The sequence below is a fragment of the Bidens hawaiensis genome, unplaced genomic scaffold, assembly GCF_021521415.1.
Source record: "Bidens hawaiensis isolate Kalapana, Puna unplaced genomic scaffold, B.hawaiensis_p1.1 tig00003022_1, whole genome shotgun sequence".
In the NCBI taxonomy this organism is placed as follows: Eukaryota; Viridiplantae; Streptophyta; class Magnoliopsida; order Asterales; family Asteraceae; genus Bidens; species Bidens hawaiensis.
The window spans coordinates 1,904,762-1,921,584 of NW_027491163.1; the positions used below are offsets into that span (position 1 = coordinate 1,904,762).

Here is a 16,823-nt window from a genome sequence, read left to right on the forward strand (position 1 = left end):
CATGAGTCAAATGCTCGTATCCAAATTACAAAACCTATAACATGTCTTTTCTGTAAATTGTCATGATCGTATTGGAAATATGTTTTTATATATTTGTATATCAGTTTATGAACTTCTGTATGAGTCTCAAAAACTCATATCTAATTTGCAAAACCAATAACAAAAACTGTTCATTAGCATTAGCCAGGTGAGATAATGCTCCAAGATAAATAATCAAAAAGCGTAACTCGTGAAAACAACAGCCAGCATACGGGAGAGCCTGCTTGGCATATAGAGGTGCACAAATCGGGTTCAAATGGAAAACCCGAACCGGTTCCAAACCGGTTTTTTCACACCGGGTTGTAAAATGGCACCGGTTCCAATCAAGAACCGGTTCGGTTCCCGACCCGAACTGATGCCCAGATATGCGAACTTTTAAGAACCGGGTAGGGTATGAACCGGAACCGGTTTTTACACCGGTTTTTTTTGAAATTTAAATATTAGAGCCGTTAGGAACCGGTTCCAACGGCTATATAGCCGTTTTTGACCGTTGGAACCGGTTTTTTAACTATAAATAGGTTATTTTCTTACTATAAATAGCAAGGTTTGTTTGTTTACTTGTTAAACCACTTCCAAAACTATAAAACACACTCCAAACCACAATTAACCTTAAACCGACAACAAATGGCAACCAATGATGACGTTGTTACGGTGATCGAAACAACAAGATGCCCCGATGTTTGGGTTCATTACGATTTGTGTCTCATGACTGACTCACATGAGTTGGCACGTTGCAAATATTGCTCGAAGTTTCTTAAAGCAGGGTCCAATTCGACATTACGAAAACATACGAATAAGTATTGTCGAGAGAAAAGAAGATTGGAAGCTAAAAAAACGGAAGTGGGAGAGTCGTCCGGCTCTACAACCCAAAAATAAGTATTCCCGGATTAAAACGACGGACTTTGTTTTTTATGTTTTAGTTGTTATGTTTAGTATCGTTTATGTTTTAATAATGTTTGTAATAGTTAGTTTTTAAATATAGGAAACAAGTTATATATAGGTTTGTAATAGTTAGTTTTTAATGGAAACAAGTTATATATAGGTTTGGGTATCAAAAACCGGTTCCAACGGCTATATTACCGTTGGAACCGGTTCCAAAGGATCTATTGTCTCAAAAACCGGTTCCAACGGCTATATTAACGTTGGAACCGGTTCCAACAGCTAATTGGTGTCTAAAAAACCGGTTCCAACGGCTATATTACCGTTGGAACCGGTTCCAACGGCTAGTTTGACTTTTGTTTGACCCTTCAAAAAAACCCGTCGGAACCGGTTTTTCCGGGTACGAACCGAACCGGTTCCAATTAAGAACCGGGTAGGAACCGGGTTGGAACTGGTACTGACATACAAATAGGAGAACCAGGTACGATTTTCGGGTACAAAAATACCCAAACCAGGTATTGTTCCAACCGGGTTGGAACTGGAACCGGTTCCGGTTCGGTTCCACCAGTTAGGTTCCGGAACCGGTTTTTTTGTGCACGTCTATTGGCATATGTTAAAGCAAATCTTGGCCGGATTGATTATTAATGAATTAATATTTGGATGATCTATGATATTGATTTTAGAGAGATGTAAAACATATATAATAAAGGTGTAAATGCATTGATATTCATATATCATAGGTATTGCTATAGACATTTGATACACACACACACACAAGCAGGGCCGGCCCATGGGTGTGGCTGGGTGGTCGACGGTAACAGGCCCGACATCCAGCTAGGCCTGAATTTTATTTTATTTTTTTAAAAATTGTATATATTTTTATTAAAAACAATATGTATATTTAATGTTTAAACACCATTACATAACCACTTATTTGGTCTAGTGGCAAATAAGTATTACTCACAATCAAGAGGTTGTAGGTTTTATCCTCACTTGAGACATGTTTAATCCTTTTTTCATACAAAAGTTTTTTACACAACCCAAATTATAACCAAATAAGCTCATATAAAAATTAGACTTTTTAACCCAACAAAATACTTCTTTTACTTGAGGCTAAACAAATTTTCGTCTTCGGCCCAATTTTTTTATGCTTTCTCGGAGCTGGCCCTGTATACAAGACAAAATAACATCTACAGTTGTAGTCCCTCAATGGTTGAGCACGCTAGAATTGTCATTTTCTAGTTGTTATCTGTTGTACGACTTTCTTTGTCTTTAATATATATGTAGATGCTCTTGTAATCTCTTTCGTAACAATACATTGATTATAGTTGTAGATGCTCTTTCTGGGATGTTATCTCTATAAGCCCCCCCTACTCAGTCGATACGAGACCTTGTTTTCGGGTTGTCTGACTAATTTTTGGGCGATTCTTTCCATGGAACTTGTGGGCCCTTCGACATGTAAATTTTGTCTGACCCATGGTCTGATTTGATTTGGCGTTTTCCCACTTTTTTCTTAGGCATGACTTTCCCTATAAATGCTATTCTCTTCTTCGTCCTTCTCATTTGGCCTCTTGTTTTTTCAAGTTCTCTTTCTTCTTTTTACCATGTATCCTTTTTTCTCCCTCTTTTTTGATTACTTTTTTTTTTTCGATCATGTCTAAAAATGACATGAACATTCGTTTTTCGATTATGGATGATGATAGTATCCGGAAGGTCGTAGACGAGTTTCGTATTCCTTTAGATCTGAACCCCGCTAGGGCTCTTTCGGATAAACCTATTTATCCCTTTTCGGCCGGTAAATTCTCCGTTTATTCGACCATTTTTAAAGTAGGCAACTGTAGGATCCCTTTAGTAAATTCTTTTTTCGTGTGTTGATGTTTTTTGAACTTTATATTTCTCAATGCCATCCCCTGGCAATTGCTCGTATCTTTTATTTAGAGGTTTTATCACATTCGTTTCGTAAACCCCCAGCCTACCGCTCTTTAGGTTTTTCTATCGACTTTCCAGGGCAGCTCACTGGTTTATCTTTGAGAAGCGTAACAACGTTACTCTTGCTACTAACCCGTCGTCTAATCTTCACGGATGGAAGAACCGTTTCTTTTATCTCGATGACCGGTACCTTCTGGAAAATATGAAATGACATTCCTTGGAGAAGCCAGTTGCTGACGAAGCCCCATTAACCTTTGACAAAGACATACAACTTGTTTAAGAAAGACCCTTGTGACTTGGTTCCCTATCCCGAATTATCTTATTGTGGTCCCGTATAAGTAGGAACTGGTTTCGGAGGAGAGTTTTCCAATCATGTTGGTTGATGGCGAGGGTAGTTTCTTTGTTTTGTTTTCATGTGTTTTTGTTATACATGTTGTAGGGGTATGGTGCTAAACCCGGCTTACGACCTTAATTTATTATGTTTGGCTTATTTTATTATATGGACTAATACAATATTATTGGGCTGAGGGGGTTTTGTGGAGGTAACCCTAACTGGGCTAGGCCCATTAGGGTACCATGATGGTGGCCATGAGGCTCTCTATATAAGGAGGTCTCCACCTTCTTATTAAGGGGTCATGCTCAGTAAGAGCTGCCATCATATCATTTTTGTGTCTGTAAACAAGAAATCCTCGAGATTTCTTAGCAGTCACCTCCACACCCCCAAAAAACCATTGCAGATCTTAAGCTACCGGAGAAGAAGATCGAGTCGTGGTTCGTTCATCTCGAAGACCGGGGAACATCGTCATGGATCAGGTCAGATTCATTTCATGTTTCTACATTGGCGCCATCCGTGGGACGGCAACGAGCTACCCTTCGATTTTCGTCTCGGTTCTCGGATCTGTTCATCCATTATTCAGATCTGTTCATCCATTTTCTCCCAAGAAAAATCCAGATCTGGAAGTTTACAGAAAGATGCTTCAAGACTTGTTCTATTAAAGCTCAAAAAGATCCATAGATCTAAAAGATGCTTCCAGATCTGTGTTTCTGGAGTGACGCAGATCTGCGTTCACACGCAATGGGTGTCGGATCCAAATCTGATTTTTCAGTGTTCAATGCTGGAATAAGTTCTAGATCTATGGCCACAAAGCAAAAATTGGGAGCAAAAAGGAATGCACAGAAGAATAACAGGCTGTGTACATCGGTGCTCCTCCATCACCACTAGAGCAACTAAAGTTAACAGTCTCGGAGAAACTCCGCCACCGCGGAAACCACCATGTGGGTTTTGCGCAAAAGACTGCCAACATGTGGGTTTTGCGCAGAAGACCGCCACCATGCATGCTCGCCAGCGGGTCACCATTCCGCCGACATGCGTGAGCGCCCGCGGAAACCACCGCGGAAACCACCATGTGGGTTTTGCGCAAAAGACTGCCACCGTGCATGTTCGCCAGCGGGTCACCATTCCGCCGCCAAGCACGCGCGCCCGCGGATCCTCACTCCGCAGCCATGCATGCGCGCCCGCGGAAACCACCATGTGAGTTCGAAAGACGACTCCATGCTTTTGGCTTTACGTAGAAGACTCCAACGCCATGCATGTGCGCGCAACCCTCTACCATGCTTGTGCGCAACTCGCCGCCATGCATGCGCACGCAACTCTCCGCCATGCACGCGCGCCCGCGAGTCACCACTCCGCCGCCATGCATGCGCACTGCCAAGGGTCAAGCTTCGCCACCATGCATGCACGCCCGCGAGTCACGACTCCGCCGCCATGCATGTGCGAGCCTGATTTTAATTTTGCATACATGTTTCACACTTCCCTTTATTAATTTGAGCAATATGACAACATTGTATTGACATCAAACTAAAAATAAAACGAAGTAAAACATACATGCGCGAGCTTCAAGCTCAGACGCGTTGACGAGTTTTAACTCTAAAACGTCAGGGCCTTAGCCCGATAATATGAGCCTTAGCTCAAATTACTCATAGCATCCATCCTACGTATTGCGCAGCTGGACCATAAAATACCTAAGCACAACTAAGGCAAAGCACATGCCAAAGCATAGTTGTTAAGGTTTCAGGTCGGGGCCGCGCATGGGATTATAATGGATATAGGCAGAGTAACACATACTGACACGTAAAGGTTAATAAACTCATTCATAATTCCCTATAATAAATGCGCGATAACGTCGCGCAAAAGAGGAATAATGAAATGCCAAGGCACGTGTCAGCATATTCAAAATATCGCAAAATAACTTGAAATATGACAACTGTTAAGGAGTAAGTAAAAATAATTTCCTTACAACCTTGTTCAAATTTCAATGTGTAAGCATACCTTATAGCACACGCGCGCGCCATCACGCATGCGCCACCGCGGTTCGATACACCGCCACCACGCATGCGCCACCGCGGTTCGATACACCGCCATCACGCATGCGCCACCGCGATTCAATACTTCGCCACCACGCATGCGCCACCGCGGTTCAGTACATCGCCATGAAGCAGCAGCGCGTCGCCGCGGATCACGATGCGCCGTCACGGGTCAATACTCCGCCACCATACATGCGCACAGTCGCGGATTAACATTCCATCAACATTCACGTGCCACGACAAGTGAACCTCGCCACCGCGTAATGTCATTGCGCCACCACGCGTACACGCCACCGCGGGTAACCATCTGGCCGCCATGATGCATGCCACCATGCATGAGTTTCGCCGCTATGAAGCAGCAGCGCGCCATCAAGTATGCGCGCTGGCGCCGAGCACACGAAAGGTCTGAACGTCTCTGATGCATGTCAACACCAACCAACCACATGCATTGACGATTTCATTTTAACCAAAGGGATTGAATTTCGCGCAACGCGCGTACAAGAGGAGAACGAAAAAAACAAGCCCTATTAAAAAAGCAAACTATTAAGTCTAATATCTATCTTACCTCGCTCGCGCGAGACAAGACACACATTAGACTGGGGGGGCTTGAAGGGGTATGCACCCGCCTTAACATCGAACGGGGCGGGTCAACCTACAAGATATAGATAAGAGGCTTGAAATCAGGATGTCATGAAGACACAAAGCCAAAACCTATGCGCGTGGTGCATATCACATGCTCACGCATCGCATCTGTGCGTGGCACATCACATGTTCACGCGTCACATATGCTCAGGCATCACATGCTCACGCGTATCACATCTGCGCGTGGCGCATATCACATGCTCACGCATCACATATGCTCACGCATATCACATCTGCGCGTGGCGCATATCACATATGCTCACGCATCACATGCTTGAAATCAGGATGTCAAGACAAAGCCAAAACCTATGCGCGTGGTGCATATCACATATGCTCGAGCATAACACATCTGTGCGTGGCGCATATCATATATGCTCACGCATCACATATGCTCACGCATATCATATATGCTCACGCATCACATATGCTCACGCATCACATATGCTCACGCATCACATATGCTCACACATCACATATGCTCACGCATATCACATCTGCGCGTGAGAATAAAGAGGACCTCGCGCATCCCCAGGATAAGCGCATATCACATATGCACACAACCAACCACGTCCCTATCCAAATCAGGATAAGGACAACCATGATTGTGCTCATCAGACAACCTTCCAGAAGGTATCTTTTAAGGAATAAAGAATATGCTGATGTTGACAGCTGCCAATGAAGGGTGGACAACTCAGCAAAGCCCATGTGCCACCACGTGATGGCACATGGGTCAGGTGAAATACTTTGGTCAGAGAATAATCAATGAAAAAGCACCAGGTGTCCCAAGTACACGTGGCGCGAAGCGATAGGAGGAGGCCAAAAAGGCCCTAATTGGGTCTGAGCCCAATCATTGGAAACCCTAATACTATAAATACCACACCACCTCCACAGGTGGAGCCAGGCAAGAAAATATATTCTAAGTCCTTTATTCATTTACATAGCACACCGCCATCATACTTGCGGATCACCACTACGCAATCACGTCACAAAAGAACACTGCGCCACATGCGTGGGCGTCGTCGCGGAACAACACCACGTCATAATGGATGGGCGCCTCCAAAAGTTTGGTTTCTTACATCCGCATCACTGTTCAAGTGGGAGGATGACTCCATACCTTGGTTCTATGCAAAGACTCCACTGCCATGCACGCGCGGCCGCGAGTCATCACTCCGCCGCCATGCATGCACCCACGGATCACTCCGACGCCATGCAAGTGCGCTGCGGACGAACTCTCCCGGCCATGCATGTGCTGCATCGGAGGAACACCCCGACACCATGCATGCGCAGTGCTGAGGGTCAAGACTAACGCCATGCATGCACGCTCAACTCGCCGCCATGCATGCGCGCTCAACTCGCCGCCACATGCATGCGCGCTCAACTCTCCGCCATGCATGCGCGCTCAACTTTCAGCCGCCATGCATGCGCGCCCGCGGATCACCACTCCGCCGCCATGCATACGCGACCTTGGATCACCACTCCGCCCCCATGTATGCGCGCACCGCAGATTAACACTTCGTTAGACCAAGACCGATCACTAAAGAACGCATACATCTTCGCAACGCAACTTTTTAAAATCGGCAAACTGGGGCGGAGGTCTTATTCTGCTCCGACACGTATAACAAGAAAACCTTCCTCGATCTGAAAGAATTCTCGAGTCAGAGGCACGGAACACTCATGTCGGAAGCGTGGAATTCTCATGGCAAAGCAAAAACAATCCTCGCGACCAAATCCCAGAACGCTAACAATAGCACATGCTTGGTTACAAATTCCTCAAGTAAGTGAATTACTTCACAAGTTTTTTACAAAACCTAAAACTTTTTGCCTATATTGATTTTGGTTTAACAATCAAAATAAAACAAAACGAAAAGTATGAGTATATAAGATTTGCATGAAATGACACAAAATTGTGCTTATATTAATGCAGAACACACAGCTATGCACCAAACACTAGGTTGGGCACACCTCATAATTTGCTTAAGGATGGAAGACATCCTAATCATAGGTTGGGAATCCTCATAAACCCATACGGCTACACGCCATACTTAAAGGTTGGGAATCCTCATAAACCCAAACGGCCACGCGCCAATTTTATATGTTTTTGCAGGTTCGGCTACGAGCCGCACAAGCACCTATGACATTATTATTATTATCTGGCCGTTTGTGCCTCCATTATTATTTTGAAAACAAGCCGGGATAGTCATCCCGCGTAGAAGAGGCCCCTGTGGGCCAACCATTATCATCATATTATAGCTAAAAAGCCGCAAGCTTCATTATTTTTATAGCTCGTAAGCTGCCTCGCGCGCAAGTCGCATTACATTATTATCGAGATGCGCACTCTATCTTTTATCAGGCCCCGCGCCACTATTGTTATGATGCGTGCTATATCTTATTCATGCCAGTACACCATCATTACTTTATAGAGAAATCATTCGCTTCATGTCAATGATTTCATCCCTGCTGTACATGCATGTGCCTCAGGCAGTGTAGAGAAATCATTAGCTTCTAGTCTTTGCTTCACATCAGTGTATAACGACTTCATTATTTTATAGCTCGTAAGTCGCCTCACGCGCAAGCTTCATTATTTTATAGCTCGTAAGTCGCCTCGCGCGCAAGCTTCATTATTTTTATAGCTCGTAAGCTGCCTCGCGCGCAAGTCGCATTACATTATTATCGAGATGCGCACTCTATCTTTTATCAGGCCCCTCGCCACTATTGTTATGATGCGTGCTATATCTTATTCATGCCAGTGCACCATCATTATCATAAGGATCACAACATGTCACCATCATGGAGAAAACCTCTCAAAACTCAAAGACAATAAAAACAAGGCCAAAGAAAGGGGAATAAACCGCCTTATATCCTAACACACCTTATGAAGTCCAGCGCTCCACCTAAACGCTTGCACGCCTAGGAGCAACACTGGACTTGGGGGGCTTGTAGGGGTATGGTGCTAAACCCGACTTACGACCTTAATTTATTATGTTTGGCTTATTTTATTATATGGACTAATACAATATTATTGGGCTGAGGGGGTTTTGTGGAGGTAACCCTAACTAGGCTAGGCCCATTAGGGTACCATGATGGTGGCCATGAGGCTCTCTATATAAGGAGGTCTCCACCTTCTTATTAAGGGGTCATGCTCAGTAAGAGCTGCCATCATATCATTTTTATGTCTGTAAACAAGAGATCCTCGAGATTTCTTAGCAGTCACCTCCACACCCCCAAAAAACCATTGCAGATCTTAAGCTACCGGAGAAGAAGATCGAGTCGTGGTTCGTTCATCTCGAAGACCGGGGAACATCGTCATGGATCAGGTCAGATTCATTTCATGTTTCTACACATGTGTTGATATGTTGGCTGTCGATGCAGAAATGGATCTTCGTAAGATTCTCAACCTGAAAGGTGCTTATGAGCTTGAGGTCTAAGAAGTTTCCTTGGCCAAGAGAGATACTCCCTTTCTAGATAGACAGCTGGAGCTGTTTCGACCATTCGTCCTCCACAAGTCGCTCAGGGATATACATTGGTGGCTTCACAAGCATCTGCCTCACAGAACCCTACCGAAGGTGCTTTGTCCCCTTCGGTCATGGATTTATCCGGCGATTAGTTTTCTCCTACTAATCAAGTGAACGATTTATCCAAATCAGGACCTTCAACTGGTGACCCAAACATTATTGCCACGGGTGGTTATGTTGCTAAAGGTAAAAGGGGTTGTTTTGAGTTTTGCTGGTAAAGGCTCGGGCTTTCGACCTCCAGCTGCCAAGCGAGTTACCCGATCAAAGAAACATCTGCCCGTTACTGTTGATGCTCAACCCAAAGTGGCTACATGTAATTATTTTTTCTTTTTACATGTTTAGTAGCTTGTCGATGCATTTTAATGTGTTTTTTTATTTATGCATACATAGAGAAAGTGGACTGGGTTGGTGATAAATCAGCACGTTGCGCTCGTCTCAAGGAGTTGTGGGTTGTTGGAGTGACGAGAAATATGTTCTTGATTGGAGCTTGAGGAGAATAGACTTTCTCTCAGGCGGACTCTGCTAAGCTTTTCTTGTATAATGCTAGCCTACCTTTGGATACCACCATGTTCGTCAGTTAAGCGATCCTGATTTTTCGGATGCAGTCATGGTCCACGGTGCTCAAGATGTTTCTTACAGGAGCGAGCTTCACCGAAGGTGGGTAGGAGCGTTGTTAGAGGTCAAGAAGTTGTAGGGTCAGGTGTTGTGAGCCTAAGGGTCATCAATTGAGATGAAAAAGTTGAAGAAAGAGCATCGACATGCAGAAGGAGTTGAAGAAGCTTCAGGAAGCTAATGCCGCTATAGTGCATGCTTGGGATGAGGCTCATGATGCACTTACCAATCGACATCTAAGGTGGCTTCTTGCAGCACACTCTGCTCGTTCAGCCAACGACATCATCCATATTTTGAACATTACCATCCGCCAGCTAGTCAATCGTCTTGAGGTTGTTTATGCTAGCGAGACTATTTTGTTTTGTTTATCTCTTGTTGCTACGTTTTTCATAGGTTTTTATTGTTTGATTATAGATGTGGTTGAAGAAGAGGTGAACTCTCTCAAGGCTTTGGTGGCTGGTCTTTCTGAGCAAAAGCAGTGGCTGTTTGAGATAGGACTGGAGTGTTTTGTGCAAATAGTGAATATAAGCCCAGATTTGATAGCCTTATTGGGTGTCATATAACAATGATGTCAGGCTCGGGGTACCATGCAGGTTTGGTGGAGGGCTATAAGCATACTCATCCGGGGAAGCCTTTGGAGCAGATCTCTGGATATAACCCTGCTGCCAATTCAAAGGTTGCAAAGGCTTTGCGAGATTTCAACAACCTATCTTTTTTCCTTCCTTCCCCGTTTTGCAGCCTTAGCCGATGCTCCCCTGGGTCCTATTCAAGCCGCACTACCTTTTCCATCTGCTGTTGATGCTGGCACTGCTGCCGATCCCACCACTTGATTTGTTGTTTTTGGTGAGTTTTTGAGCGTTTTAAGACATTTTTCTTCGAAAGCCCCCCGTGTTTGGGTGATACTTTTATGGTCATGTATCAATCCCTCTCCGTTGAGGCAAACACGTTGTGCTTGTTTGTGATGTTTAACCGTTTTCTTGTTTATCTATCTCTGCTTGCTTCATCGCTAGCCCTGCTTGTGGTGCGCACATATAATGTATATATGTGTGAACCCTCGGGTGGGCAAAAGTGAAATTGCACTAATTTTGACGTTATTTTACTAATCTCGTGAAAATAACGTTAAAAGTGACGGACGGTTAATCAGGCATCATGTAGTGGCGTTGATAGTCGAAAGACAAGGGTACATGCACCGATCAGCCGGTGTCCCGATGATTGAGTGCTATGTGCCTTATGTCCAAGGCTTGATGCAAAACTACTATCGAGCCGGGGGTCTCACCGAAAGCAGCCTCTCTATCCTTATAGGGTAGAGGTAAGGCTGTCTACATCTTACCCTCCTCAGACCCTACCATAGCTTTGCTATTGGTGGGATATACTGAGTACGATGCTTGCTTCATTGCTGTTGCACTTGGCATGGCCTATCGCGCTTTGTTTTGTCATTTCTTAGTATTTGTTGCTAGGTATTTTTAGCATTTTTGTTTTTCAGGTACTTATGTTATCGATGCTTCTTTAGCATATTCGACTTACCTGCTCCTTTAGTGTATATATATATATATATATATATATATATATATAGTATAGCTGCTTCTTTAGCATTTAGAGTATAATCACTTCTTTAGTGTATGTGTAACATAGTTGCTTCTTTAGCAATTAGAGTATAATTGCTTCTTTTGCGTATGTATAACATAGTTGCTTCTTTAGCATACGGATGTGATTGCTTCTTTAGCATTTGGAATATGATTGCTTCTCTAGCATCATGTCTATACTTGCTTCGCTAGCATTAAAAGTATAATCGCTTCTCTAGCGTATATATAACATAACTGCTTCTTTAGCAAGTATATGTGGTTGCTTCTTTAGCATATATGTTTATAGTCGTTTTTGTTTTATCCCTTACCGTAGGGTTTATCTATCCTTATTTATTGTGTTCCCGACCGGTTTTTCACGTGCTAAGGAGTATCACGTGGTCTTGTTTTTTATTTTCGATACTTGACCTGTTATTTATATAACGTTTATTCATGATATCATCATGTTTTCAATAGGATTATTTTTCCTTTGATGTCAATTTCTCTCATTGCAACCACATAAAGTATTTCATTAGAATTTAAAACGGCTAAGCTTACATCATAAGCTTCTTAATTTAGCGTATCATGAAAGTTAAAATAACAAACAAAAGGAGAACATGGTCACTGGACTGATCTAGGTTTGTGCTTTACATGTAGCACTTTTTTAGGTGAATGTCATTCCACATTCTTGGTACCGGTGTTCTATCCAGCTTCTGTAGCTTGTAGGCACCTTTGTCTGTCGCTTCGAAAACAATGTATGGTCCTTCCCACCTTGGACCAAGTTTGTCCTGTGCTTCGACACTACTGGCTTCATTGTTTCTCATGACATATTTGCCCTTTTTGAATCTAACTTCCCTCACTTTTTTATTGTAATATTTTTCCATTTCCCTTTTGTAATTCAACTCTCTAACGGCGATCGTCTCCTTTCGTTTCTCAATCAGGTCGAGGTTGAGTCGAAGCTCCTCATCATTATCAAATTGTTCTCGGATTCGTACCGTTAGCATTCCTACTTCAGCTGGTATAACAACTTCAGTGCCGTATGTGAGACTAAAGAGTGATTCCCTTTGTCCCGACTTTTGTGTCGTTCTATATGCCCAGAGAACATGAGGAAGTTCATTGACGCATGCTAATCCTTGTTTTCCCAGACGTGTTTTGATGCATGCGACAATACTTATGTTAGCTCGTTTTACTCGACCGTTGGCCTGTGGATGGGCTACTGAAGCTAACACTTGTTTGATGTGTAGATCCTCACACCATTTTTTGAAAGGATTATCTGCAAACTGTTTACCGTTATCGCTGATGATGTACAACGGCAGACCAAATCAACATATAATTTGTTCCCATACGAATATTTTTATTTGATGTCCTGTTATGGTGGCCAAAGGTTTCGCCTCGGCCCATTTTGTAAAGTAATCTACTGCCACCACTAGGAACTTAACTTTCCCTACTACTTCGGGAAGGGGCCTACAATGTCGATGCCCCACTTTTGGAATGGCCAAGCCGATGTTACAGGGATTAGGTTATTTTTGGCCCATAGGGTTGTAGAAGCATGCCTTTGGCATTCTTCACAACTCTTGATTTCTTCAATAACGCTTTGGTGCATTCCTAGCCAGAAATATCCAGCATTCATGAGTTTCCCCACTATCATCCTTAGATCTAAATGAATTCCACATATTCCCCAATGGATCTCTCGTACCATGTACCTGGCTTCTTCTTCATCAAGGCATCTCAACAATGGGCCTAAGTAGGTTTTTCTATGGAGGATTCCTCCTTGAACCTGATATTGCATTGCCTTTACTTGTAATTTTCTTGCATGTCCCTTGTCACGGGTAACTTATCTTGCATTAAGTAGTCGATGATGGGAGTCATCCATGAATTCTTTCTGGTTTCTAATGATAGCACTTCTCCTTGCTTTACCAATGCTTCTTTCAGCATCTTCACACGTACCTCTTTTTCCAGGTGGCTGAACGTTACCGAAGCTAGTTTACTTAAAGCATTGGCTCTTTTGTTTTGGCTTCTGGGTATGCGCAGGATTTTACAAGTGTCGAAGTGCTGCAACAATTCTTTAGCTAGACACACGTAGGAAATCATGGTTGGCTTTTTCGCTTTGTATTCATCCGTGAGTTGCTTTGCTACCAACATCGAATCCACGTGGGCTATTAAGTGTTTTGCCCCTACCTTCTCGGCCATTCTGAGGCCAGCTATGAAAGCTCTATATTCGGCCACATTGTTCGAGCTGGGAAAGTTGAAACGACGGGCGTATGTAATTTCTTCACCTTTTTGGGCTATTCAGGATTAGTCTTGTTCCTATGCCCTTAGTGTTCGATGCACCAACGGTATACATGGACCACTCGGGTGCTTCTACTAAGACCTCTGTTTGATTACCTTGTGTGGTTTCTATAAGGAAGTCAGCCATGATCTGGCTTTTAATGGCTATTCGAGATTTGTATTCGATCTGGAATGCTCCTAACTAAATAGCCCATTTGGCTAGTCTTCCCGATATTTCCGGCTTCTTTAGAATTTGTTGTATAGGTTGTGAGGTTAGCACCTCTATTTGGAAACCTTGGAAGTATCTTTTCAACCTTCTAGATACATGCACCAATGCTAGGGCTAATATTTCCATTGGTGCATATCGCTCCTCATATTCTTTTAGTGATCTTCTTACATAATAAATTGGCTTCTTCACTGCTGACCTTTCTACCACTAGTACCACACTGATGACATTGTTCGAAGTGGCTAGCTATACCATTATTGTTTCTCCATCTCTCGGAGCCATTAATGCTGGAAGGAGGTGTAGGTGCTCTTTAAGTGCTTCAAAAGCCACATTAGCTTTGGACTTGTCCGTGCACCTCTTCAAGATCATCATGAAGGGCAATGACTTATCTACTACCCGAGATAGTAAACAGTGTAACGCCACAATCCTACCATTCAATATTTGGATGTCCTTCATGGTTATCGGAGCCCTCATTTCTTTTATGGCTTCGATTTTTCGGGATTAGCTCTGATCCCTTTTTTGGTTACCATGACTCCCAGGAATTTTCCTTCTTCTACCCAAATAAACATTTGGCCGGGTTTAACTTCACGCTAATACTGTTCAGCCTTGCAAAGGTTTCAGTGATATCTTTGAGCATGGTTTCTTCAGTGTTGCTTTTTATTACACGACATATACTTCCAGGTTGTTTCCTATTTGTCTTTTAAACACTTTATCCATCAATCTGTGGTATGTTGCTCCTGCATTTTTGAGACCAAATGGCAACTTTTGGTAGCAGAATATGCCCTCATGGTGATAAATGATGTCTTATCTTCCATCTTCGTCACACACACACACACACACATATATGATGGAAGCCCTTGTAAGAATCTAAGAAATACTTTAGCTTGTAATATGCTAATGAGTCCATCGTTGCATCAATCTCTAGGAAAGGGTAACAATCCTTTGGACAGGCATTTAAGTCTTTGAAGTCGATGCACATTCTCCAGTTATTGTCCCCTTTCTTTACCATTACTGGATTGGCTATCCAGGTTTGGTATCGTATTTATATTATTATACCCGCATCTAGCAGTTTTGCCACTTGTTTCGTAATGGCTTTGCTTCTTTCTAGACCAACACTTCGTTGCTTTTGTTTAATTGGTTCTATCGACTTATGTACCTTCAATTGGTGTTCTGTTAGTCCTCTAGGGACTGTTCCCATATCTGATACTTGCCATGCAAAAACATCTATGGATCTGAGTAGTAATTCCCATAGACAGTTCTTACTTGCCTTCATCAACTAAGCTCCTATGGTCACTCTTTGTTCTGGAAACTTAAGATTGATTGCCCATTCCTCCATGTTCTTTTCTTTGCTAACCATGACCTTCTTTGTTTTTTGTCGATATCCTTTACTTTGTCTATCCTTGGGAGGTATTCTGAAGTCAATGTGACGACCCCTCTCGGTGTAGGTAATTTGAGTTCTCCATGGATTGTAGATACTACCGCCCCCAAAACACTCATCAATAATCTTCCCAAAATTATATAGTATGTAGAACATGCATTGACAACCAAGAAGGCCATATGTAGAGTTCTGTATTGCTCACCTGCACCTATGTGCACTTCCAAGGTGACTTGACCCATTGGTTGTACTATTTCACCTGAGAAAATGACTAAAGGGGCTTCGACCTCCACCAATTTCTCCTTTTTCCATTGGGTTTAACTGACTGAAGCATTGGAAGTACATGATGTTGGAGGAGCTTCCCATATCGAGGCATGCTCTTCTCACTCGTTGCCCCGCAACGATGATTGATATAATCAGCGGGCTTTTTTGTCTACCCTTTGGCGGTGCTATTCCAATAGATATTGGTGGCTCATCCAATACTCCATGTGACAACTATCCCTCTTCGTACCGGGACTTCATTCCCATCGACGCACCATGCCTACTTCTCTTCCCGTTACCTTGTTTTCGAATGTTTTTTCTTGAATTCCCTTTACCTAATGTGACAATTTCCCTGACTTAATTGCCTTTTCTATTTCTTTAAGTAGCACCCAACAACCATCTATGCGGTGCCCCATTTCTCTATGGTATTCACTGAAGCGATTGGTATTGGTAAATTTAGTTGGATTTTGTCTTGAAGGTGTCGGGAATTTTACGTCTTCGGTTGCTAGGATTTCGGACGGTGTTTTTATTAGGATTGTTAGTATGATGGGTTTAGGTGTGGGCGTCGGAGATGAAAATAGTAGAGGTATCGAAGCGCCTCTGTTTGGCCTTGTATAGGGTTGTAGCCTTGATCGGCTCCAATTTGTGCTTCTCTTTAGCTAATGATATGTTGGCTTCTTCCATTGGTTTTTAGGTTTGGTGTGTCTCCCCTTGTTTTATGTCTGACATGCACCTTTTCCTTTGATGAATGCCTTGGTCTTATCCACGACCCCTCTAATGTGGTTGGGAGGTCTTCATGAGCTTGTCCACAAGTTGGTTACTTCTCACCACGTGGCAAAAAGCGTATATTTTTACTTGGTTCTCCGCTTCTGCCAACTCCATGCTTTCTCTATTAAACCTTTCCATGAATTCTTCCATGGTTTCCCCATCCCGCCTTTTCAAATTATGCAATGAAGTATGAGTTTTCGCATCTCTTCTTCTTTAGCTAAAACCCTTCAAGAAGACCCTTTGCAGGTCATCGAAGCTGTCTAGGCTACCGGTTGCCAGCTTGTCGAACCACTTTCGTGTCGCGCCTGTTAGTGTTTGGGTAAACTTGTAACACCAACCAGGCATTGACCAACCTTCCACCTCTGCTACCCCCACGAATGAGAATATAT

The 16,823-nt window shown here is 43.2% G+C and overlaps 1 protein-coding gene across 1 annotated transcript; it reads right to left on the reverse strand.

The window, feature by feature from the left end:
* Positions 1–12,183: 12,183 nt before the first annotated feature.
* LOC143622119 (uncharacterized) lies at positions 12,184–13,325 on the reverse strand. Its single transcript, XM_077093358.1, has 2 exons — positions 12,988–13,325; positions 12,184–12,832 (listed from the first exon to the last, which is right to left on the reverse strand). Exons 1-2 carry the CDS (start codon positions 13,323–13,325, stop codon positions 12,184–12,186), a joined length of 987 nt encoding a protein of 328 aa, XP_076949473.1.
* Between the last annotated feature and the right edge of the window lie 3,498 nt (positions 13,326–16,823).